General features: G+C 41.6%; 1 protein-coding gene across 1 annotated transcript in view; it reads right to left on the reverse strand.

The window, feature by feature from the left end:
- STMN2 (stathmin 2) overlaps positions 1 to 26,006 on the reverse strand; it is a 39,745-nt gene extending 13,739 nt beyond the window's left edge. The window contains exon 1 of the mRNA XM_033007938.2: positions 25,753 to 26,006. Coding sequence (XP_032863829.1) covers positions 25,753 to 25,771 — 19 coding nt within the window. The 5' untranslated portion in view covers positions 25,772 to 26,006. The remainder of the gene's footprint in view (positions 1 to 25,752) is intronic.
- Between the last annotated feature and the right edge of the window lie 1,167 nt (positions 26,007 to 27,173).

The raw sequence follows: 27,173 nt of genomic DNA on the forward strand, positions 1-27,173 counted from the left end.
GCTACCAGTAAATGTATTTAGCATTGGAAAAGTGCCATGACTCCACTCTCTCCTGGCAGGTGGAGACATGAAGCTCTTACAAATTCTCTGACGTATCCAAATGCAATTGAGAACAGTTCTGAAACGCTGCCCATGTGTTGCCATAGGCAGATGCTAAAGACATTATCTGTTACAAATGAAAATGTCATCCAGATAATTAAAAATAAAACCAGAAATGAGGATACATTTATCAAATCCTTTGCCTAATGTCTTTAATATGCGTAACTACTTGAAACAAAGCTTTTCCTTCCTCACTAACTGGCCAAAATATGTTGCTTCCACGCTCAGGTCTAGTGTAGATCAGCTGATGCAATAAATACCCTTGTAATTCACCTTCACGGTGCTACCTTTACTGACTTTGTAATGCCTGCAGGCCCCAGTCATGGACTGAGGAGTTGGTCTACAAATGGTAATACCAATACCTAACCATTATACAATGTTCTGCATTCACCTTTTTAATTGCTATCATCCCAGCTTGTAAGCAGGAAAATAGTCTTGTATCTGGTCACTTAGCAAGTCAATGACAGATCCCAGACTAGAGCCAGCTCTCCTGGGTCCCAGGCAATACCCTAGCCACTGCCCACACTGCATAAAGTATCTGTGTTGAGAGAGGGGTTGTTTCAAAATTCATCTTGGCACACACAAATCCATGTTACTGTCAAAATCATATCTACAGAGGCAGACACACATTTGCTGCCAGCATGTGAAAACACGGCTGAAAATACAACTGCAACTGAAAGTATTGTACTTAGCAGAGTACACCAAATTAATCCTTGAGGTTACTGAAGGAAGATCAGACAGCTCTTTGATCGTCAAATTGTGGATACATATGAAATTGTCATTCAGACTTTCTCATGAATGCTCTTGTGCTTTTTGAATTTGAATTTCCTACTCAGAAAGGCCCCTGAGGTTGATGAGGGCTTGAGAACCTTTGGGCGCTGCTCAATATGGTGGCATTTGAATGATCCATCAGTTCAGGAATGGATTTCTAGCTGCCAGTGGATTAATTAATCTAATTAAGCTTTGCATGGGGGCCTCTCATCATGGACACTAAATAACCCACCTAAAGGACATGCACCTTTTTGGAAACCACTGGTGAAATCCAGCATCTCCAGTCAAGAGTGTACTGAAGATTCTGCTTTCTGTGAACTGAGGAAACTGTCAAAGAATCTTGGACTTGAGAAGTTTTTTGGTTTGAAACATAAGTACCAACTTGCAAGGAACAACTCAGAAATCCTCTGAAGAGACAAATCATGTCCAACTCATGTCTGTTAATAGTCAAACATAATGAGATGTTCATTTAGGCCTTCATCCAACAAAGCCTTTAACTGCATGCGTAATTCGAAGCACACAGGTGTGCTTGTCCACCCTGTCCTTCGAGGAGGTCTTGCCCAGCCGGTTGCCCACACCACCAAAATTGCATCCTTTTCAGCAGGGCGGTTGTGGACACCCCACGTGCTGCCTGGGAGGCTGCTAAACATGGAAAATGGAGGGTGGGTTGCGTGTTAAAGACACTGCCATTGATAACACAAGCTGAAAGCTCAATGTTCTTTGTACAAGGTCTGATGAATCACTGCTACAACGTACGCCTTGAAACATCTTTGTAGAAAGAGGCATGCAAAGCAGTGTCATAGGAGCCCTTCCTCTTGGGGCCTTCCTTATTTTTTAATCTTGACACTGAATATGTCTTGTTTTCTAACAGCATTTAAAACAATTAGAAAAAGGTGTTTGTTCTCCCAGCTCGTCATCTGTAAAACATGGCTGGAGAAAGATAAGAACATGCTCAGCTATCTTTCCTTTCAGTAGAATATCTGCACGGGAAGCATGATGGCATAATCATTGTCCTATTTCATTCTGGCCACTGACAGAATTACAATGACTTTCCATGCTTTACAAACATTACATTTTCTTTTTTCATGGTATTGATTTAGTCTCCATTTGCCCTATACAGTCTTTCAACCATAGTTGGAACTTGGAACTTGGCTTGAATACCCACAGAAAATTCTGGAGACTGCTGCAACCCTGGGAACCAAGTGTTTTTTCTGTTGAAGACTTAAGGGCTGAAGGTCTCAAAAGAACTGAAGAGTTCCACATCCTCCCAGGCATCCAATATCAGCACTGTGATGACCTGTCCACCCTGGCCAGCCAAAGAACATCGTATTGGGCAGCATGGAGTAGCAGGAGCCCTGCTTTGCTCAGCTGTCCCTTCCTTAAACTGCCATACATAAGAAATAAAAAAAAAAAAAAAAAAAAGCAAGCAGTAATGTTAGCCCAGTTAGCGGTCTGATTAGAATGGCTGGCCCATGGCACACAGGTTGAACAAGGAGATAACTGTGCTTTCCCAAATCTCGAGGAGTTAGTGTTTTAGCCAGGGAAGCCTGTTCTCCCCAAAAGAAGCATTTTTCTATTAAAAGAGCAGCACACCTGGGCCGGAAAGTCAACAGCTCAGCATTTATGCAACCTGCTCAGGACTTCTTGTGTTAACTGAAAGAGGCACAAAAATTATCTGTCTTATAGTGGAACTTTTAAAAACCCTTGAAGACAAGCAGTGATTGCAACTAAGTCTATTTTACAAATGTGTTTCAACTGGCTTCCTAATTATACAGCTCCTTGTGAAGTCATGTAGGGTGCATATCATTCCATTAGCTGTGCAAGTTAAATGAAGGGAAGTAAATGATGGTAATCGTAATACTATAAAAGCTTTGAGAGGGAAATTGCTAGGAAAGAACAATGTTGACAAAAGATGGCAACAGAGTCTTCTTAGTTATATACAGAAAGATTTAAATGATTACATGCATTAAAAGGTCAAAAGTTGGGCAAGAGCAGAACACTGATTTTTGCTAAAACCAGAAGGGATTTCAGTATTAGCAATTCTTGCAGTTTTGCTGTGAATATCCTAGTATTTACAGGTCTTCTTAAATTCTGTAACTGTGTGATTATTTCAGAACCTCATCTATTTTTTTTTAAATAAATGCCTCATATTCAGCTTTGCAGAGAACGCCTTAGAAATATTATCTAATGCCCCTAAAAGCTTCGATAGCTTCAGAGAAGAAACTCATATAGCTTTGAAACTCCAGAATGCATTATTTCTTTCTGAATGCATCCCAAATGCACCTTAGTATCATTGCTTTAAGACAATCTCACCATTTTCTCAAACTTCAGGGACTATTTTTTACAGCTCTGTTTAGAAATTGTGAAACCACTCCCTACGTCGGGTGAACATTTCCATGCTCTTTCTTCATGGGCTCTTTATTTGCTGGCCCAGGTAAGATCTGCCAGAGGCTTTCAAGGGCACCAATGCTACACCTGCAGGAGCAGGCAGAGAAGCACAGCAGGACTGGATCTCTGGAGGGAAACAATTCTAAGGACTCCATGCCCATGCTGTATGTATTTTGGGGGGTCTTTTCTTTAGACCAGTTCGGTCCCAATGTCTGAACAACCATTAGTGCCTGAAGCATAGTAGATATACTGCTGCTAATGCACATCTTCCAGTTTCATTATCTACCAAGTAAACCAGTTTGTGCACTCTGAGACTGCTCTTCAGTGTGAACCAAAGCATGGCCAGCTGGGGTGTTTTGATGATTTTCTTTGAAAGTACTCTCCTGACCTCAAATAATATGCTTATTCAGATACATCCCATAGTCCTTCACTAATGACAGAAAATTGGTCCATCGCCAGCTCTGCAGCTTGCGGGCCCATTGAGTGAAACTAATAAGGAAGAGTGCTATGGCTGCCATTAGAAGTCAGCAACCACCTTTTTTGTTGCTGGGAGAAATAGGAAGATTAGGGAAAACACTGGTAAAACCACCCTGCCTGTTCTCATCTGTTATCCACTAGCTGTAAGGAATTTTTTACAGTTTACACTGTAAAATAAAAATCTGGCCTGACTGACAGGCCATGGACAATTTGGGTCACGTTTTGTTCCTTGGCAAAGCACAGCTAGGACAGATTGCTGTGTCACAGCAGAGACCATTATTCATAAGCAAGACTATTTTTAACACATGAAAGCAGAGAGATAAGTCTAAATGTTAGTTATAATTAACATCTGATGAAGGCAAATCTGTTGATTCTTTTTGCCTAACTGAATCCAGTCCACATATAATAAATTGTTACTGATTTTTGACACTTCAAGTTCCACTAGCCAACTAGTTCTTGAATTTCTGCACACCTGGAAGGAAACAGAAACTGGCACGTTGCCCATGGTCAAAATGTGCAACCTGTAACAGCTCAGCCACGTCTTCCCTTGCCAGACACCTGTGAGACAGTCAGTTTTTTGAGACTGAAATGAAATCCTGCTTTGTTTTCTGATTTGGAAGAGACTGCAGGAGTAAGGAATAAGATTAGGTGAAGCATGAAACACAAGGTAGAGAAGACCTACCACAGCCATCATTTACATCAATTTCTCATGGATGTCATTGACAATGCAGTTTGTTACAAATTTCCCTTTGTTAATGCTCCCTTTGAGGTGCTAGAGTTCCTGGTTTGTCAAGACAATGCTTTAAGTCATGAAAAGCCATGTCATTTTGTAAGCATCACTCTGTTGGCCAGTAATTTTTTTTATAATCCATTTTAGTAGTGTGCTGCATCTTTTTTCTGTCAAATGAAACAGTATTATATGATCATAACTGTAATTGCTTCCCCATAGTTTTTGAACAAATCTGCATGACGAGTGCTGGTAAAGTGGTGAACTAGTACTGGGACTGGGAGATGGGGCATGAGTGATAGGGATTCAACAGATCATTTACTTTTTGTCATCCATCTGAGATCTATGAGTGTTGGATTCATTTTAACTAATGCTGGACATCTAGTATTTAAGACAGCTGGTTTGCAGCACTCATAAAAATTTTCGGTTTAGTCACTGGAGAGAGAAGCACCCCAAGAGTGACTGGTCCCATTCCAAGAGAGATGTCTAACGTAAAAGAGGTTGTCCTAAAGCCAATGAATCTCTCTCTGTTGTCAGAAAACCTAAGGATGTTTGCAGGCTTATGGAGTTGCCAGTGATGGAGGGACTGAAAGCAAAAGCCCCTGAAGTGAATACACCTTACCCATCCCTTGCGCTCAGTCATGAGTGACATCTCATTCTGGCGGTTCACATAGGTGGGGCTTACTTTGTTACCATCTCTCTGAATGCAAAACACTGCTCAGCAGAGTATTTGGTGTGAGTCCATCTTGCAATCTTACGTACATGTGTGCTTTTCCAGTTTCCTTAGCAAAAATAAGGTTGCTTTAAATTGTACTAACAGCTCATGGGCTCTTTAATGCCCTACAGTGCTCATCTTTTTTCACTGGTGGGAAATGTGGCACAAGATTCTCATTCACCAGGGGCCATTCTTTGGTGGCTGAGTCTTTACAATTGCACTCTTCATATACCACACTGTAATATAGAGATGAGCACAGAGTTTTGGTCATCTCCCCTGTCCCTAAATTTCTTGATATTTCTGCATCTAGGCCATAGAGCAAGCAGGTGCTATGAAAAAGAAAGTAGAAACAGAAAATGAGGAAAATAAATTGTGAATTACCGAGTTTCTTCTGTCAACGGTGACTCTAGTATTTCCTACCATATATCCAGAAAAAGAGAAAGAAAGAATCTGGTCAGATCTAATCTGCTTTTGTGGCACTTCAGAGTTTAAAAAGTACTTTTAGGCATGAATTTCTGTAACCCTCATGACGGTTCTGAGGTCACTAAAGGTAAGTAGGTCACTACTTAGGTTTTGGCAGAATTATTAGCAATTTTATTCTCTCCAACAAGAGATCCTTTTAACAAACGGCTTTAAAATGGTTTGTGATGGATGCAAGCATTAGTGTCATTCATAAAAGCATGGGGTTGCAATGAAATCAGCGAGCAGTGTAGCACTAGTTCTTCAAAACACACAAAAAAGATGCCACAGGTCTGACCCTTCAGCTCCCCATTAAGACCATGTCAAATTGTATCAGTGAACCCTCAAGCACAAGCCGGTGCATGCCACTTCTGCGGCATAGTTCAGGTGACAGAACAGGATCTGGCTGGAAAACCAATCCCAGGGAATATATAAGCAGCTGTTGGCTTATGCAAAGTCTTCCCAGTACGGATTTTCTTGCATCTACAGTATGTAGATGCAAACAAACATGCAGACTGCAGGGTGGGACAAATCTGACTTAAAACTGCCCCTGAATTTACAGCTTAATCACTGATCATACCTATGGATTTCTGGACTAAAGTGGACTACTCTACACGCCATGTCTGTGATTTTTCCTTACTGTGATTGGATTAAAATATTTCTCATCACTTTATTTTTCTAATGTCAGAATGCTAATCTTAAAATGTAAAGTTACTATTTCATATTATTTCAATTTATGTAATTTCTACTGCTCAATCAATGAGAAAACTCATTTACTGAACCCTGACTGTTACAGTCACCTGTGACGAGTTAATGGGACTATATTCTTGGGTTAATACAACTGCATTGTGAAAATGAGATTTTAATGGGATTTTTTGATGAGGTTTACTGAGATTTTTCGAATTTGGAAAAAAACCCACCAAAATATCTTGTCATGGTTACTCAAACTGTGGTGCAGATGCTCTGTCACAGTCACTATTAGAGTCTTGGGCCATATTGTACTGCCCATTTACAGAAATGAAAACACACACAGTTCCTTCCAGTGTGGAAGGAGTACAGATGTGTGCCTGTCCAGAGCCTGTCAGTGCACTCAGGGCCCTGACAGCCTCACTGCACTGTGTGCTGGTGGAAACACGGGAAGAACAGACAAGAAAGCTATGGGTAAGATTCTCCTCCTTCTCCAGTGCTGCAGGCACTGGTCCTTAGCAGCGGCAGAGCCAGACGCTGCACTCTCTTCTGAGCCATCCCTTTGGAGATCCAGTGCATCACATTGGCATGAGGAAGCCCTTGGCAGTTCCGTTACAACAGTCCTCTGGGACTGCAGGGAAGGCAATGGAGCCTATTATCTAATACTAATAGAGAGGTCTGTGCCCCGCCTGAAATCCATCTGAACTTCAGGGAACTTCAGTCAGGGTGAAAATGAAAATTTCAGTGATTTTCTTCCCAAGGGGAGAAGACCTCCTTCTTTAAGGCTTTTGCCTTTGCAATTTTTTCAAGGCATCCCCCCATAATTCCCTCCCCACCTCCACGCCTGATCTCCCTTCACTCAATTTTCTTCCCATAGAGCATTTTATGTAGGAAAGGGTGTGAGCTACTAAAGCAGACTTCAAAGACAATTGAGACGATGAACAGTGAGGAATGAACTTGATGACTACAGTACTCCTAAAAGAGCTTTATTTCCTGCTGGTGAACTGAAAACAACTGTTTAATTTTTTGCAGTGAGAAGTTCAACCCCTGTTCTTCAGATGCTTTGGCAGGATGCTGATGTTTAAGAGGCTAAACTTATGTCTACCTTCCTAAGAGGCCACCACAGCTACAGATAGTTCCTGACACGCTAGTATCATCTAAGTGTGAAAGCCATGTAAGCATCAATAGTTTGCAAATCTTTAAGGCAGCCCCATCCAGTAACCATCCTGCTGTCTCCTGTATTCTGTGGAAGCACAAAAGATTGTGGAAATTCAGCTATGGGATGATGTGAACCAAAGTGATTTACCTGAACGTGAACTAGTTTGAAAAAGGGAATAGGCTGTAGCAGCTGCACCAGGAGGACATATCCCTCCTTACTTGGCTCACCTTACCTGCTTGAGAACTGTTGTTGGTTTTGCTACATAACATGCACATGGGGAAAACAGTATCTTTTGACTGGCATTGTAGCATGGTTGGCTCTGTCATGTCTTATGGAAAAATCCTCGGTTTTAGTTTAGGATTACTGATAGAGTAGTAGTAATGATTCTGCATGTATCATTCTGGGTCTGATGCTATAGTTAATTTTCTTCTTCTCAAGAAAAAACCCTATGCCTTGAGCCATCACTCAGAGTCTTGTATGAATGACTTAAGAATGAAAACCTTACGTCTTGGAATTTTTGAATGGGCAGATTTGCTTTCCATGATTTAATGCTCATTGTGTGTAATGTATTTCCTTCACATCATATGCCTGAAGGGTTCTGACATACCCTTTTGCCAGCACACAAAGCCATTAAACTCTTATTTCTGAGACAGGATGCATATAAAATGGCTTAAAAAGCCAGATATTCCACTCAAAAATTTCCACTAATGTGGCTTTGAAGATCCCTCCTGTCAAGCAACACTGAACCAGAATCTCAATCTCCATGCAGGCTAAAAGCAGCGTTTTCAGGAATGCTAATGTTCACGTGTAAAGTCCAGAGAAGCTGAAGGCTTCTCAGAGACTCTCCTCAACACACCCACCCTAGCCCTGCTGTACACAGATTATCTTGTCTCAGCATTTCTAAGATGGTACTAGCCTGCCGTAACAGCAGCCTAGCAGAGTTTGCTTCAGGACTTCCCTGCAGCAGGACAGCCCCCAGATTTATGAGCCTTCCCTCAGAGGTGGCTGTGTAGTGCTTAGGAGCCCCCCAGGGTGCAAAGTTGTGGTGCTTGGCTTGGTCCTGGGGCCACGCTGGTGGCTGAAACACGAGGGAAGGACTTTGCAAAGGAGGTGGTACTTCTTCAGCGTGGTGTGGAGTGGACTGAGTTACAGCTTTGAAGTCGCAGAGCCTGCAGGCAGCCTGGACGATCCCCCGGCACGCAGGTATCGGTCACCGCAACGGCAGCGTCCTGCAGCTTGCTGCTGATCCAGGCGCTGGGCAGGAGTGAGATTCTGAGTTCTTGTGCTGAGCACACTAGCTTCCCCTGCACCACCCAGCAGTCAGCGACTCAGCTATCAGAGATGGCTGCTTCCTCCCAGGATACTCTTCAATTAAGTCATCTTGGTATTGTATTGCGGGAGGACGTGGAGGCCCAGCTGAGATCTTCACGACTTTCTGTACAAACATGCTGGATGCAAACACGCTATGCCAAAGTGCTTATGGCGTGAGAAAGACAGGCAAGGGATGCTGGGGGAATAATGACCCAGAGGTGAAAAAAAACCAACTGCCTCGGGTCACAGACCTGCTCTGTAGGAAAGCTTTATGGAGAACACAGGTCTCCCGATTTCGGGATGACTGACACCTCTGTTGGCACAGCCTGTCTCTTTGAGAGTGCTGCAGGCAATACAGGTGCTGGCTGGTGAAACAGCCCCTAGAGTGAGGATGCAGATCAAGTATGATGAAATAGAATGGCAACGATTTAGTTATGCAGCCTACGATGATCAAACAGCATCTTCCCAAGGTACGAATTGTGCTACGGGTTCTGTTTTCACGCAGTAGGACTTGGTTACTAGAGCAGGGTGTGACAGAGATGGCTGTCAGTATTTCTTTTATTTTTCTAAATCTCACCCTCAGCCATGTCTGTTTGAAATGGTGGCATTTATTAATTTTTTCCTAATGATCTGTTCAGAGGCTCCCACTGACTTAATTTTGCATCACTCTGATCCCTTTATGTAGGCTCAACAAACTCTTCCTGGTATTGCATCACCCAGCCATGCATCACCCCCTGATGTTGGATGTAATTCTATTCCATGGCGGCTGTGTACTATCATGCCTAGAGTAATGACATAATCCTGGCATATTGTCAGTCTTCGTAATTGAAAGAAGAGTTCTGCTACTGTTTCTTTACATCTGGACACAATAGATCCTTTCTGGATTTGTACTGATATTATTTCAATTATGTTATGAAATCTCTCCTGTCTTTGGTCTGAGATTACAGTCAAATTGTTCTAAGAGCCATACTGAGCTTCTCAAGAGAGATAATTTTTATCAGAATTACCAACATGTTCTGAAAGCAAGCCACTGGTACAGCATCAAGCAAAGGAATGGCCCAAAATGCTTCAGCAAAGCAGGCACTTAAGAAAGAAAGGGTAAAGAATCCAACTTTGTCTGTTTTCATCATTCATGGAGTATCAGCTGTTGTGGAGTACCTCAATCAAGGGAACAGAGGTGTGCTGCTACAGTGCCAGTTTCCGTTAACAGACAGGCTGGTCCTGGCCATTTGTCTGAGATCAGACATACGTGTGGTTTTAATAGAACTGTAAGTCAGGTAGAAAATCTGACTTTTTTTTTTGTAACTTATAGAGGGGTTGTAACCACAACTGTCATTAATACACATCCTGTGCCGTTCCAAATACCAGATATCTCTGATGTCTTCCAGTATTTTAAAAATTGTGCTTTGGACTGATGAAGGCCAAACATTAGCTAGTCATAAATTAAGGCTCAGAAAACAATAAGCAAATTCAATTTCAAGGTGTGTGGGTTTTTTGCTTTAGATAAAGAAAATACTGAGGGCAATCAGCCAGACAGAAATTTGTGTTTATATTATACGGCATAAATGCAATTATAATTTGCAGTGGGGTTGGACGGACTCTTGATCTTTACATTCCAGTAATTAGATGTATTCCTTGCTTGCTGTGTCATTTCACTGACTGAAGAACCTACTGCAATTGTTTTCACACCATAATTACCAGGATCATCTGTTTTAGAGACATTATGCTGCTGTGAAGGCTGTGGAAGGTACCCCTCAAGCTAATTATTTCATATAGACTAGAAACCCTTATTTATAGTGTCTGAATAGCAAACACAGAGAACCATTCATTATTTAGTTTATATATATATATATGTGTACACATAAAAACTTATATATATTTTTACCAAACCTTATTGATTCTGAGCAATCTGCATGTAACTTAGCTCAAAGTTAAATATGTGTAACTGCATCTTTATGCTACACATTCACTCTTACTGGCTGCCATGACTACAGATTAAATGTCAAAATGCAAAAGACAATGAGAGGGTACAGTTTGAAAAATCCAATTTTCTTCTGGGTTTTGAATAGAATTTTCATTTTGCGGGACATTTTAAAATAAGGATGTCTCATTAGTTTGAATAAAGGCATTAGTTTTCTTTCTGTAGACAATTGCAAATGACATAAGTAAGTAGATTACTTAAAAATGGAGGGTTCCTATCCTTGCAGTAATACAGACAACGGCATACATATTATAATCGTATTAATCAACAACAGTATTTTAAATGTAAATGACTTTCAAGTTTCTGTATAAATCTTACAGATATTAGAGTTTTCCTGTCAATGTAATTTGTAATTGTGGAGGATTTTGCTTTAAACCCAAAGAGGTCTGATGATGGAAATTGTGTTGCAGATGTCCTGATACTCTGGTTTATACCCTGGTGCTTTACATCATATAGCCTAATTCCCTTTTTTCATGTCAAAGACTATAGAAATGTAAATGTTTTTATACAAATTTAAGAGTCTACTCAATTGGATACATGCAGGAGCAAGTGGCTGTATTTCTTTAACTACAAGAGATATTCCAAAGGACTGAATTTCTGGGTTTAGAGAAATTTGGTTCCTATTTAAGAAAATCTCCCCATGTAAGAGGTCTATCAAGGGTTTGTTTATCCTAACAGAACTCCTTTGTTTCAAAAACAGTATCTTTAGGTTTTGAAGGGCTTTGAAAGAACTGCACAGAGTAAACAAAAATGACAGCAACTCCCTGATCGATCATGTTGATACAAAGCAGATTCTGTAAAACTCATCTTTTCATTTGGCATTATCTCCTAACAAGTGGGCAGCAGAATGACTGGGAAAAGTATCTTTTGGCAGGTCCCTAAATCTAGAAACTGGGGCTACTTCTAGACATTTCGGTGTTCAACATGTTCACTGCAAAAATCTATTTTCACACCATTTAAAGACACAAGATAATTTTCTGCTAGTCTACACAGTCCTAAAGAGAGTACAAATGCCTAAGTGGGATTTCAGATGATGTTTCAGTGTGTGGCTACATAAACTCGTAACCGTTCACACTGAAAGCTGAAGCCTAAGCACCAAAATGGGAATGGATATTGGGGCAGTGACTTTTTTAAAAAATAAATTAACAAAAATAAATTCAGCATATGTAGGTTGGCTCTGAAAGTCTCACGAGGAAGAATTTTTTTGCTATTCCTTCCACCTCTCTTTTAAAGGGGCCAGATTGGGAAAATGTAGAGAGGAAGCAGGCCAGAAACAGAGGTTTGTGTGCGAATCGACAGGAGGGGAGGCTGGGTTCGCCAGTGGTTGAAGGTATGTGGTGCTGTGGGGCTGCACCTGAGGTACTGCATCCAGTTTTGAGCCCCGCGATTTAAGAAGGACACGGAGGAAGAGGTGAAGGAGGGCTACCACGAAGGCGAGGGACCTGGGACACGTGGCCTGTGAAGGGTGCGGGAGGGACCTAGGTTTGTTTAGTTGGGCAAAGAGGTGGCTAACGGACAATATACTAGCTGCTTACAACTATTTGAAGGACAGATCAATGAAATGACAGACCCAAGCTCTTCCAAGTAACCGAAGAAGGAACAACAGCCACAAATTGCGGCTTAGCAAATTGTGAGATCATCCATCCAGGAGTTGGCTAGACAAAGTGGTGATAGTCCATCTTCAAGCAGGAGGACAGGCTAGATAACCTCTAGTTGCCCTTCCAACCAGATTCTCTGTTGTTTTATTCCCAGAGCGAGCTCCATTTTACCTGTGTCGTTGTGGGAGGGAGGGCTTGCTAGCAACTTACAGCCCCTGCTCCACTCCTCTTTGTTATTCACATCTTTCAGTGCTTGCTATCCCAACAAAAACTCATCTCATCTCACTGAATCTCTGTGCTACTCCTGTCACTGAGGATTTGCACAGTAGCTTCAGACTCTCGGTGAGCTCATCCCCAGCACATTACAGAGCAAAATCCCTCAGGCTCCCTTCCTGGCTCTCCCCACAACCACTCACTCACTGCTCTCCACCCTACCTCCTTTCTTTTTTTTTCTTTGCTTTTGCCACTTTCCAAGGGAACTCATTGGGGTAGCATCAGGAAAAGGCACCAGCTGTTCAGCTGCTGGACTTCAGATGTTCACCACAGGCCACTTCCTCAGTTATCCTACCTCTTTTCTGAAATGCAGTCTTCTAAGTGCCCTTTCAGATTTCGTCAAAATGCTCTCAGCATTTAAGCTTGCTTGCAAAGAAAGCAGTAAACCACAAAAAAACTAGACACAGGCAATAAAAAAGATACATAAAAGCAAGTAAAGAGAATTATTGTCACTACTCTTAAATTTTGGCTTTGCCTCGCTGGGAAGATTTTGTATAGCTTGCAAAGTCTAAATGATCATTTAATTCTTGGAACCATTGCAAATAAAATAGCAGTCTGGTCATCAGTGAGTACTAACTTCTATAGCACAACAAATCTGGTGTCTCTGCAAGTTCTGTTATTGAGCAAAACCATAAAATCATATTGGAAATAGAGCATGTGGATATAAATGTGTCTATTTTAACCATGAATTGGCACAACTGAAAACATGTACACAGGTCAAATTTAAGACGTAATCCAGGCCATAAAATAAATCTGAGAGATTTATTTAATTGGACATTCCTTGCTTTTTTAGTAAAACTGATTTAGGCAGTGACAACAATCAATTAATTGACTTGTGTGAAGTGATGGATTAAATCTTCAATAACCTTGACTCTTGCTAAGTGACAAGCATTTTCCAATTTGTTACATTCTTAGCCTGAGAAAAAAGACATGCAAAGCATGTACGCTAAAATAAAGCTTCAGCTTGAGCACCCACTGAGCTGTGGCCATTTATCAGTGGCCCTCTAAAAGCCCAACTAGAAGATATAGCCAATGCCCTGCATCATTCTACTACCATGAACTTCTCCTAATTCCCAGTAAAATTAATTTTAATAGTTTGAAGTTTCTGTCAGTCCTGATATTGAGTTGATTAATACCATTTTACTATCAATCAGATAACTTGTGGACAAAATCCCAGACTTTTTTTAAGTCAACTAAAAAGTTCTCTTTGGTGCATTTAAGTTGTCTCCCCTAGATGTTTTCTGGGGTGCTTTCTAAGATGAAATTTTTGAGCTATTCATATCTGCTATTCTGTGGCTTTCAGTTTTTTCCATATGATCTTTAACTAAACTAACTATGGAGCTATTATTACTAATTACCTGATTTATACTTCTACTATTGTATCCTGCCATGTCTTTATGCATATATTCAAACATTTGATTGCCTCCATTAAGAAAATAATGATTCTACTCAATAGCATATTGCTAAAATTTATCATAGTTAGGCATAGATCATAAATATTATCGAGTACTTTAATCAGAATGTGTGTAAAATGAATGAGAAAAAAAAAGAAAAATAAAGAATAACAGCCTCTTCTTTGAAACCATGCTGATGGTGCAAAGAAATTAGTATATTATTCAGAACTCATTAAGTTGGTTGAGAGCAAATATTTGCTGGTGGGATATTTTTGTTGCAATTGATGCTACAATAAAACTAGAACAAGAACCGTTGGTCAGAGGAAGTGACATATGTTTTAAGTAGCTTTGCTCAGATTTGCATAATAGAAATGCATTGATTTTTGAAGATGTAAAATTAATGCATAAATGTCTACTTTGTAACAATTTATATGAACTTTCAGTAATGTGACTGTTCCTAATTAAGTCTTTCATGACCCACCTCTGTTTTTCATCTTTCTCTTCTCCTTCCCTGTTTTATACTCTTTTTCAATTTAGTGATTTTTCTCTTGTTCTGAAATATTACTGAAGATTTCTAGAATTCATTTGGTCTGTCAGTCTATTACTCCCTCTGTAGCTATCTATCTGTCTCTATTTTTTTGCAGTACTGGACTCCACTTACACAGAAGAGGATCACGAGTTCTGAGACACTGCTCTGCTACTAAATTAATGACATGAGGAGTCGGTCCCTGCAGAGATGCTCCACTGATTTCTGTGGGGCTTTGGTTTGAAGGTGCTTGGTTCATCTAGAATAAAAAAGGATCTTCACTTGCTATAGCTAGATTTTCAGGACACTGTGCAACAGTAGATCCCACCATTGACAGTCTGCCATCAAAGGCAAATCAGAACTTCTGTGTTGTTCAGCCCATCTTTTATAATAGACTTATCAAACTTCCAGGACTGGCTTGGCCATCATAGTTTTCAGTGTGTTCTAAAGGCACGAGGAGCTGGAGATATCCAAATGTCAAGTTGTAACGGCCTGCTTTTTCTCTTTTGTTGTACAATCAAATTATTTTTCCTGTACAAAAAAAGTCTCTTTTCCTCTATAATCAAATTCGCCTTTATTAGTGTAGCTGTCTCTTATATGACTTTTCAAAATAATAAAGGAGATGTTTTCTTCCTAAGCTGATGCTTCAGGAGATTTAAAGGGGGAAAAAATGGGTTCATCAGATGTAAATCAACATGGGTCTATTACCATAGATTTCCACAGGCTTAGGATCTAATTCTAGCAAGACTGGTGTTCCTGGCCTTTGCACATCTTAGCCACTTAAATGTGCAACCCATACACCACAGCGAACTATTGCCATCTCCCATATAGTGCCACTTTTTGTCTTACACTGCATGAGAAAATACAGGAGTCCTCCTTCCACTGAACATCACTTTGTTAAATTACAATGATTTGGCCTACAGTTTTTCTTGGCTGGAGGGCTGCCTCTTGGTGAATTTTGGAGAAGCTTTTAGCAAAAAATCATTTCACTATTTCTGTAAAGATGACTAAGGAAAAATACATGCACATGGTAAACTAAACAAGTGCTTATTGTATTTGTTTGAAAGGCTCTACCATTTTATGCCAGCAAATCATTCCTCATTTGAAAAATCTGCCCAGGCCTGGTCATGGAATAAGTCATTGAAATATCTGATTTCAAGCTTCATCATGGCTGGGAGGGTCATATCCAAGCTTTAAGCCAATTTCTCTGAAGACACTTTGTGCTGGACGTGACTGATTCCACATGGGCTGAGAGTGGTTTCAAGTTCTGCTCCTCCTGGTTGCTGCGGACCAGAGGAAAAGTGCTGCTGGAAAGTGGAAAAGGAAGAGGAAACACTATCCCATGGTCTTAATTCCTCCCCTTCTGGCCCTGCAGAAGTGTAGACAATCATCAGAAGGAATGAGCTGTGTGAAGGGACGAGAGTTGAATTTGCCTGGTGGACGAAGTTGACACGAGCAGACCAATTAAAAAAAAAAACAAAGGGAAGAAAAAAAAGGTAACGTGAGTCAGGGGATGGGATGACTGAAACTGGACCGAGAACGAGGGTGACTGACTGGATTATGAGATTGGGTTAAGAAAATGATGGAAAGGGTACCAAGGAAATGGACAGGGTCTGGAAATCAGTAGGTGATGGGGATGGAGCAGATGGAAAACTCTGATTACGATGGCAGATTGTTCAAGAAAGTTCAGAATCATCTGAAATAGAAACTTGCCTGACTGCTAGCTCAGATTTTCCTCTAGTATGTAAATGACACTAAAAGACTATAAAAATATTAGGGTAGCGATTCAGGGACAGACTAAAGTCCCTGTGATATAATACTTTGTTTCCAGGACACTTTTTCTTAATTTTTGTTTTAATTTAGGAAATTATATCCATATAACTATATAAAAATGTAAAAATATATAAATGTAACTTTGTAACTTTTGTATTGTAGACTATTCCTGTTTGCTTCTCTAACTGCCTTAAATTTTCTGCCAGGGTTCAGTATTTATTCTTACTATCGCAATTTTTCACTCTCAACAGTACTGTTTCAGATCTTTTGTGCAGAAATCAGTATGCCAGCAGAACTGATACCTCTAGAATAGCACTGGCAAGCTACGCAAACTGGTAATTACAATTTTGCAGAGCACTTAAAAGTACCTCTATCATGTTTAATCCTGTTTTTCAGGCCTCCCACCACTAGAAGGTGAAATTCTTTACACCGTTCATCTAATGCATTATGATTCTGTAAGTGAGATATTCCTCTTATTGATGTTTCACTGCAAAAAATGTGAATGCACTTCTAAAGGGAATAACTTGAATCCTTGATGAAGATTAAATAAGTATATTACTACTACTTTCCTTAAGAAGTCATTATTGATATTTTACTTAGAAAATCAAGATGTTTAGAAGTAGAGCATTGTTTCCCCATCAAGAAGCTATGTGCCCTGAGAACAAGTATATTGTTGTCAAATATTAAACATTTTGTTTTTTAAACCATAATGAATATGGCTTCTTTCCTATCTACAATGTGTAATATTGAAAGCTCCTGACTGCAGTCTTGACAGTGTCAAAAAATATCCAAACACATAGAAAAGATATTAGCTTAGAAATAGTCTTTTGTATTATATCTAAACAGTAAGTTGAATAAATGCCAGTACCTGGAGGCAAGACTCCAGGTATATTCAAGTGACTATAACTATGCCTAATGAGTGACATTAGTTGCTCTTTCTTTTCACATGAATGATGTAAGAAACAAATATATCAAAATAGTTAAACGTGATACTTAGTAAAGGCTAACAAAATGGGTTACAGAAGTGCATTTCACTTCCAAAAAATGTCTTTGAAAAACTTGAGCTTGATCCATTCATTCATTTTAAATTAAGAGATTTCCTAGGAGCATACAAACATTTCTTACAGCTCCATTCAGGTAATTAGAGGATTTGCAGTACAAAAACAGTAGTAAACCAAAATATTAAATTTTTGCTACACTTTTTTACACAAATGTAGGTAAAAATTCTTGTGCATCTTTGATCTGGCTGTAGTCTCTACAACCTTTTGAAAAGGAGAAAATACCCGTAATAATATTAGACACTTCAGGGAGCCCTTCCAATGAATTTACATCAGGAGTTATCCTAGTGGAAACCAGAGGATGAATTTGAACAGGCGTCTATCAGAAATTTTAGGCCAATAGGACAATTTGTGTTTTCAGTAACTTTAAAAAGGATCAAAAATAGTATCAAGATCAAAAGTTATACCTATGTAGTCACTGAGTGACTAGTGAATATACTTAAATGTAAAAAACCTGAGCATTAAAAGGTACCTTAGCCAGTTTCAGGTAAAGCATACCCTAGCTTAAGGTAAATTCTCAGTTTGTACACTTCTATGCATATCAGTAGTATAAAATATACACATAATTATTTTTTCTTTAGTTAAGAAACTCCCTAAGGATTATAAAAAGTACCTGAATATCACAGAATGCTAATACAGCTTTAGAAGGTAAATTGCTCTGTTTCCTAATCTGATCAGTATGGAATTTTGCAACTTCTGTAACATCAGAGCATTGTTGCACAGTTCCATGCAGTATGAAACATAACCTCACATGACAACTCTGAGTTAAGTATGTGAGATTATCCCATCTTAATGAAGAGAAAGTCAGGTCATAAAATGATTAAGGGACAAATCCAATACAGGAGATAGGTGCCTAAAACGATATTTAAGAAAAATTCAAGCTTCTAAATCCAAAACGTGGATTCTGCAAATTCCTGCACGGCTGTAGAGACATTGTGAAAATCCATAAGTACCACAATTTGTGCTCTTCAAATTGCTGGTGCCTTGTAAGGTGCTACTTTTTTGTACAAGCAAGGGTGCCTCAGACTTGAAATGTTTAATCCCTGAACACTGGGAATCAGGTGTTCTTCCAATCCAGACCCCATTCTCTGGAGAAATCTGTGTAGCCTATTTCCTGAGAGCATGTGGCACACATAGATAGGACAGGGTCCTTCATAAATGCAGGGGCAGCCACTGCTTTCTTTTACACTTTAGCTGAGGGTAAACGTTGCTGGTTGTCTTACTCCTGCCCTTTAGGACAACTGCCCACAGGGAGCACCTTCAACTGGGAAATGCCAGAGCTGGATTCAATCCCTTTCAGAAATGAGGGGGTTCAAGCTGAAGGGTCCCAACTGCCACCCAAAGAAACTCAAGTTTTATTTTCTGCTCCCACAACAGTCTCTGTTTTGCTGTACCATGCAAAATCCAGTGACAGCCCTATAAAATAGGGCTTCCCAGTTCCTAGGTGGAGGTCATCCTCGCTGCTGTGCGCTCTTCTGTCCTCTCTTCAACATGATGCTCTTCCCACGGGAGGGTGGGAAGGGGCCACAGCTTGGTGGCTCTGCTGTTCTCTGGGTAAGGAGGACATGCAGGAGCAAGGGCCACCACATCCCAGCACCACACTTGGAGGCCAACCACCGGCTGTTTGGCTGAGGGGCAGGACTGCACCCATTACCACCTCTTTTTCCTCCCACCACAACGGAGGAGACCAAAGCAGGGCTTCTCCATGGCCGTGGGGGGAAGTGCCCAAGGGCTGGTTGAAGTTTCACCATTCCCCCCTGCATTTCCCTCCAGGTCACTGCGTGGTGAGTACATTCACACTGGGCAGACCCCAGCAATGTGTTGTTTGACCACAGCCAGAGGCACTGACCTCTCCCCAGGTGTTGTGGAGGTACAGTCACAACCTGAAGCCCACCACAGCTGCCTTAGAGCTTTACTAAGTGGATCCTCAGTCACCTCCCTAAACTAAACCACCTGTCTGGGGAAAAACTAGTGAAAAAAACCCCACCAAACCCCTCAAATCCTGTTTTGTGATTGTGTGCGTGAAGGATCATAATTTCTCCACACAATAACTGCTACAACAGTGGTGGGGTTTGTGTATTAGAATGAGTGCATAGATTATAATGTTTATGAACTTCTTAGATTAGACAGCTATACCTTAAAAAAAAAATAATTCTAAATGTATTCAGCAAAGCTTAATGTTTAACTGCACATCCTGGCAGAAAGAGCTTAAATTCACTTCATTTGTTAAATTGTGTATTAGCAGACAGGAAAAAGAGAAACATAATAAGTGAAAATTAAATAATCACAGAGCAGCTTTGTATGCTGGTATTGCTCAGACACACGTCTTGAGTATTTTGTTCTCAGGAGCCAGCATTTCTGCATCAGTCCATTTGTTTCAACTGAGGATGCAGGTCTGTTCAGACTGAGGTCTCCAAAGCAATTTTTTCTGTTTTTGAAAAGTGCTGAGCAACTAGAGCAAGAGATACTGCCTGCATTGTAGTCATGGGTGCCCAGCACCTTGCAGGATTGAGGTAGGTGCTGATTGAGGCAGGTAGAATTGCTGATGTTCACATGGAGACTCACGCTTCCAATTGGGATCAACAGTATTTTTAAACTGAATGAAAAGCAGCAACACCTCAGATTGTATCCACAGAGTTCATAGTGTGAGGATTGTTTTGTAGCCTAGAAACAACTGTGAATAGCAGACATTCCTCCAAATCAGCCACCAATTTTGGTGTCCCCATGGGCCAAGGATCAGCTGACTGTACTGAGGCCAGTGGCTGAACTCCACTGGCTCCAGTGAGGCAAGACTCATTTGCAAAGCTGGTTCATCTATCATCCATTTTATGGTTACTGCTGAGGAAGACATGTTCTCTACAAGCCACCTGACGACAGCAACAGTTTTTGTTTATAAAGGTGACTTGCATGGAGAACTAACTTTGGATTTGTGAAGGCAGTTACTGCAGAGGTAAGTAAGCACTGCTGGTTCATGATGTGACATTTGCTTCTTCTTAAAGCAATGAGCGTGGCAGGATAAAGGGCCCTGAAGCCTCATAACATAAATTGAAAGGCAAATGTACTCAATGTATATACAGCCTGGGGGGAGCACACCTGGCAAGAAGACTTTTGGAGGGCTTTACTTCCAGCTGAGTTGTTGCCCACTGGTCATAGGGCTAGGAGCCACCCTCAGTCCCTTACGTTCAAGTAGCGGCTTTCTCGCTGTACGTAATCCTTAGTAAGGCTTCTAGTGAGTTCATTTTCCAACTGTATCAATTATTTGGAGCGACACCATCTTAGGGCGTCTACTTGAAGATACCTAGGGCTTGATGTTTTTCGAGAGTGCTCAGCAACTCTTGTTCCTTTTGACTATGAACTAATAAGGTAGTTAAACTAGACCTACATGAAAATGCTGCAGAGGTCAAGCATTGCCCAGACCTACCTATCGTGGGAACCCTCTGATCTCTGTGCTTCAGACTACATAATAATACCTACTTCTCACAGAAGGCTCTTAGGAGAATTAATGAGTTAATTTTGAAGGCTAAAATGCTACCTAAATATATTGCGGGATATGAGTGCCCCATCTGTCTTCTGTAATGAGTTTTTTTTAATTAATGCTATTAATTTGAAAAGGGAGGATTCTTTTCTGAAGAAATTAATATAAATGTCACCTGAGAAAAATCTAACCATGAAGTCAGATTACACATATATTTATAGGTGTGCAAAATGAAATCTATATAAATGTCCTATTGCGGTACAAATATGAAATATTTTTTTTTAATTCCAGGTTTAATTAATTAATTAAAGGAAATTAAAATTAACAAAATCGGTATGAATACAGGAATACATTATCAAATAGGGAAGCCTTTAGTCTAAATAGAATTTATATTAAGACAAAGAGGTGATGGAGGTGGAAGTGAGAGAACATTTTGGAAGTGTTCAAGCTGCTGAATTTTATTTTTATTTCCTCAGCGTGTTATGGGATCTCTTCCATAAGATGATGGAATAGATGACGCTCCATCCTCCTGCCTGTACACTTCACAGGGTAAGTAAAGACCTGGTATGAGGCAAAATAAATTCTTAGCCAAATGGACTGTTTTAGAAATTATTACTGCCTCAATTCTCAATAGTAGGAAGAGTAATCTGCTCTTTAAAAACAGGCAAATAATATGAATAGGTGTTAACCTTCAATTGTCTAGTGAATTGTACTTGCCAGCAACTTTATATTAGCTTAGTCATCAAAATTATCGGAAAAATAAACTCATTGAAATGTTTCTTCTGCTAGATCTTGACAACATTTACAATAACAGTGTCCCAGTCAAATCACATTTCTGCTAACATTATGAGACAATAAACTCTTTTCTGAATCTTGTCTACATTCATTCTCATCTTAAAGTAATTTCCTAATTGTCTATTCAGATATGTAATCTTCTGACAGTAGAAAATAATTCAGTGCTGATTTGTGTTCGTTTATTTACAAAAGGGGAAGAACTGTATTTATTTATAAAAGGGGAAGGTTAAAACCTTCTGCTAAAAACTGCATAATATGGGAAGGAGCATGATCAGTCCAAATTCAGTCTGGCACTTAGCCATATGTTGTTTAACTTCAAGCTTGTCGCTGCCACTGGTGTCCAGATGACTACTCGCTCATGTGCCATTGTCAACGAGCAAGCAATTGTTTTCAGTGTACTGGCAGATGAGAGGCAGAATGCTTACCCCTTTGCAGTAAAAAAGCCTAGTTATTAAAATAATTGAACCAGTTAAACCTAACAACCATACACTTATTTATGACTTCATATGTATGATTACATACCAGATAAAACAATAGTGTAGTACTCAGTTAATAGACAAACTCAGCAGTGACACTGCATCCATCAAGCTAAGGATCGAGGTCTGAGCTTGTAACTAAAATGGAAATGACAAAGTAGAAGAACAACTCTGAAGCACTTTTACAACAGTTTAATCAGTCTTACTGAGATATGCAAAGGAGGCTGTGTAGGGCTGCCTGAATTCCCATATCCTCATAATCCCACCCATTTATCACTTCACAGAGTTCCTGACTAGCTCAAAAGGACTCTGAATTAAAACACTTCTTTAACACATTATGAACACATATCCCATGTATTTCTGTTAAACAATTTCCTATAAAATAAACAAGAGCCATAATCGGGACTGAGGCTTTCTGCATGATATTTGTCTGAAGATGTTTTCTAATAAATATTCTTTAAATTAAACACCATAAGGAAACAGTGAAAAAATGGCTTCAGACACCATTTTCAGTTCCAGTGTCATCACTGACTGCTTCACCCTCACACTGCCTTGTACATACCCTAAGCAAGTTTATGCAACCAGGCACACGGCCTATCAGGTCTGTAGTGACCCCACCTGCAAAAGCTGATTTATGTAACGCACATCCAGTATGGTAGGGAGCATAAGGTACGAAGGAGTCCAGCCATACAATCCAGATTTCACTTGGAAGATGGCGTCATGGGGAGGGTGCAATTTAAAAGCCCCAGAATTCCTGTAGAGCCGTGTTATATGAAATTTTATAAAAACCACACTTAAATACAATAAATAAGTAAATGGGGGTGTGTGTGGTGGTGTGGTGTGCCCTGTGTGCATCATTCATATACTGTGTAAAGTAAACAGAAAAGAAGAACTTCACGGGCATTCAGGGTGTACTGAGCTCAAGAAGTTCTTGCAGCTGTTGAAACTCCTACGTAAGCCAAAGGAGCTTTCCTTGAAAACCTTTTATTTAACTGAGCCTAAGAGAAAATGAGGCTTAATTTTGCTTTCTATGGCAGAATATAAACACAGGCTTATCAAGGTATTTAGTATCTGCGTAACCTGAGTTACGTGAAGAGTTCTGTTCAAAGCCAGTAGGACGATTCACATGCTCAAACTCAGACACCTGCTTAAGTGCCTTGCTGGACCAGGGCCAGAAACATAATAGTGGGCCAGCTTAAACTGATTAGAAATGTTCTGTTGGCTCCAGTGGCAGCAGGATCCAGCCTTTATTGCCACTTTGGAAAATATGGTGTTCAACAGGGGAAAAAAAATCAGGCACTCTATAGTTCTCTCAGTGGTCTATTGGGTAAAGCTTGAGTACAAAACAAATGCAGCTTATTTAGCACTAACTGGAAATGTGCATGACTGAGAATGCATCTATTTTTCCACATGAAAATTAAATTTATTGCCTTGAAGACACTCTTGAAATAAAGTGGCTTATTTTAATAGGCTGTCTAGATCCAAATTTTCTCTACAAATAACTGTAACAAGGAAGAATAAGGTTTGAAGAAATGGTGAAGAGACACCTTAACCTTTGTGAGTTTAAAGAGGGAAGATGCTTTTAATAACGCATCTTAAATTTTTTAATTGAACGCTATTGTAATCAGTGTTTTTAGAAACCTGAACTAGGTAGTTACATTGCTTTTCATTGCTTGTGTATGTAGCTTGTTAACCAAGCACTAACAGGCAAACTGGTGTGACACAGTCAATCCATCTCTGGGCAAACCTAATGATTCCAGGCATCCCTCCCTCTTGCTGCAGAAACCTATTTGTGTGCTGCGAGATCATTAAGGAAAGGCTGAAGAGCCCTTTCTTCCCTAGTGACAGAATTCCTAACAGGGCCTTCTGCAGTGATAAGTCTCCGACTGACTACAAATTATCAATACTGATTACCAGATTGCTGCAGTGGGGAGGGGACGGCGTGCTTGGCGCTGCAGGGCTGGCCACACTCCCACAGCCCTTGTCTCCCTCCTCTATTTGCCTCTACAGCTGTCTCATGCCTTGTTCCCAGGGGTGCCACAGCCGGGTTAAAAATGCTTTCAATCCACACCGATTATTCCTCGGGAGCAGAACTCCAGCATTCAAATAAATAAATGCATAATGCATCGGTTACAGCCAGTGCCAGGAGGATTCGGTGTAACTTTGTGCGACGTGATTTAGAGCGGTAACAGAGCCTGCACAGAATGGGAATTCGGATCGGGATTTACTTCTTGGGGAAGGATCATAATTGTGTTGGAGCTCTCTACCCTTATTTTGCGGGATTTGGGTGTGCATGGCTTTAACGGTGAATGATTGTGAAAACTTGAATGCGTCAAACGTAGGTCCTGCCTCATTTCCCCCCTCAAAAAAAAAAAAAAGGGGGGGGGGGAGGAAAATCAAGGAGCAATAGGGTCTGGCTGCTTTCAGCAGCCTGACCCCACGGTTGCTCTCCTTCCCTCGCACCCACACCCATCACTGCGATTTTCCGCCCCCCCCCCCCCCCCCCCCCGCCCAGCCTCCCTCGAACAAAGGGGCGGGAGCCGGGCCGCCGCCTTTCGCTCCCGCCGGGACGAGCCCCCCCCCCCCCCAATAGGAAACCGGGGGGCAAAGGGCTCCCCGGGACCCGGCGGCTCCGCGGCTGCGGCGGGGACCGCGCAGCTCCCGCGGCCGCGCCCCGGGGCCGGGGGGGGGGGGGGGGGGGGGGCGGCGGCTGGGCGCAGGGTGCGGCTTCTGTCCGGGGGGGGAAGCGGGGGGCGGGGGGGGGAGGATGCTTCGCTTGCAGCTGAAAAACGCAAGCTAGCAACAGCCGTGTCAGCTGCCCCCCTGGGAGAGAAAAACAGGGTGGGAACTGCTAGAAAATCCCAGCTATCCATTCAGTGACCTACTTCAGCGCACCCCCCACCCCAATTCTCTTCCCCCCCCCCAATTCTCTTCCCCCCCCCCTCCCCCACACCCCCCCACCCCTCCGGCCAGGCTGCAGGTGCGGGCAGCGCCGGGGCAGCGAGCGGCGGCTGCTGCTCCCCCTCGCCCCCCCCCCGGGCTGGGCGCGGCCGGCCCGCAGTGCGCTCCGCGGCCGCTGCAGCCCCCCCAGGGCCCACCGGCACCCCCCCCCCACCCCCACGGACCCGCCGCGGCGTGGGTGCTGCTTCCTCTTTTCCTCGCCGCACCTCGCGGTTCGTTTCAGGGGGGGAGCGCTGGCGACAGGGACGGGGGGAGGCGTATTTATAGCGGGGGTAACTTTCCAGTTCTTTTTTTTTTTTTTTTTTTTTTTAAATAAATACACATATTAACATACACATATTAATCTTTAAAATAAATGTTTCAAAATTCGGCTGTGCTCATGTGCCGACCTCACCCATCAGTAAATAATTAATCTGATCTCAGGACGTTAAACGAGCCCCGAGATCCCACACCCCCTCTTTTTTTTTTTTTTTTTTTTTTTTTTTTTAATTTTCTCCTGATCAAATAAATTAAAAATGCGTTGAGCGTTGTCTTGATTTTTTTTTTTCCTAAACTCTAGGGACACTGAGAAGAGCACCCAGTGTGGGTCGCGGTCCTAGGAAATCGTGGCAGTTGTACTGGCTGAAGAAAAAGAGATGCGGTTTCTTACCCATTGCTGTTTTAGCCATGGTGGGATGTGCAGGCTCTCAGAGGTGCTGAAGGCAAAGGGGTCCAGCTACAGCAGTGGAGAGAGGGAGAGAAGACTGAATAAGGCACTGAGTCAGCAGAGTGGGGCTGTGCAAGAGAAGGAGCAAGAGGCAGGAGCCCATGAATAATTATCACTTCTCTACCCAAGCAGATTGGCTCTAGAGGTCCCCTGACATGACTCCTGCAGAGCCAGAATCTCCGGGCATTAAATATTGATCCACCAATGGTGCTGGAGTACAAAGTGCCAGAATGCAGTTTGAAATGGAAATCAGTCTTTGAATGACTCTCCCCCCTTGGTCTGGCTTTAATAGTACATTCCATGTCAAATGTTTTATGTCTTACATGAAAAAAGCCTATTGGTGTTGAAGGCTCTGCTGTTGCTACCTGTAAAACATGCACAAATTCATTTTAACACATTTTGTTCCAAAGATATGATAAAAAAAAAAAAAAAAAGGACCAATGGAACTATTTTCTAAACCATTTCAGTAAAACAGCTGCTCAGGTTATTTTTACCTCTGCATCCCATTTTGTACAAATGTATACAGATAACATATAGAATTGTTTTACACTGAATGTTTCTGCATTTCAGTATTTGTTTTAGCATCTCCAGACCTAACCCTGGACACCTTGAACTCTACTAAAACTTGGGGAATGGCAGCTGGACCTGCTCACACTCTCGAAGGGCTCTGGAAAGCCAAAACCTGGGTAAGTGTGAAGAGAGGTCAGTAACCCCTTCCCCGATGAACTATAAGGAGAACCACGGGGTAGTTGTGAGCTCGATTCACTTGATAAAGGGTGCAGAATGGGACTTGATGTGATTATTAAATGAAAGGGGATGGACACATTCTAAGGATTCTCTACATTCATTTTAAGGATTCTCTATCCCCAGCAAGAGGAAAGCCAGTGACATGACTGACAGCTGCTAAACAGATGGGGGTGGCTAACTGAAATTCTTGCTAGAAACATGGGACCTGTTTGTACACCTCCTAGGGCTGGAAGCAGTCACTGGCCTAGCGGAGACAGTATCCAAGACGGTGGCACAAAGAGGATGACACTCCATCTTTACCTTCTCGTCCTTACACTGTCCAGCTGGAGCTCATTCACCTCTCCCGAGGGAGAACCAGCCTTATTAGCAAAAGCTTGCAATGACAAGAGGCTCCCCACACTGTTTGCAGACAGACAGGCACAGGGCAGATTTTCCGCTTGGCATTTGGAGAACACTCCAAACCCCCGTGGAGTTGTTTCACGGTGTGTATGGGTGGGTGAGGAAAGCAGGAGAGCGGGCAGAGGTCTCCAGGGTGGAGCTGTGCCCTCCCGGAGCAGGCAGGGTGTTGGCACCCTTCTTCCTTCCGCGGTGCCATTTGCAGCGTGCTGTCACTAACT

Source organism: Tyto alba, unplaced genomic scaffold, assembly GCF_018691265.1.
Source record: "Tyto alba isolate M040663 unplaced genomic scaffold, T.alba_DEE_v4.0 Super-Scaffold_9, whole genome shotgun sequence".
NCBI classification, from domain to species: domain Eukaryota; kingdom Metazoa; phylum Chordata; class Aves; order Strigiformes; family Tytonidae; genus Tyto; species Tyto alba.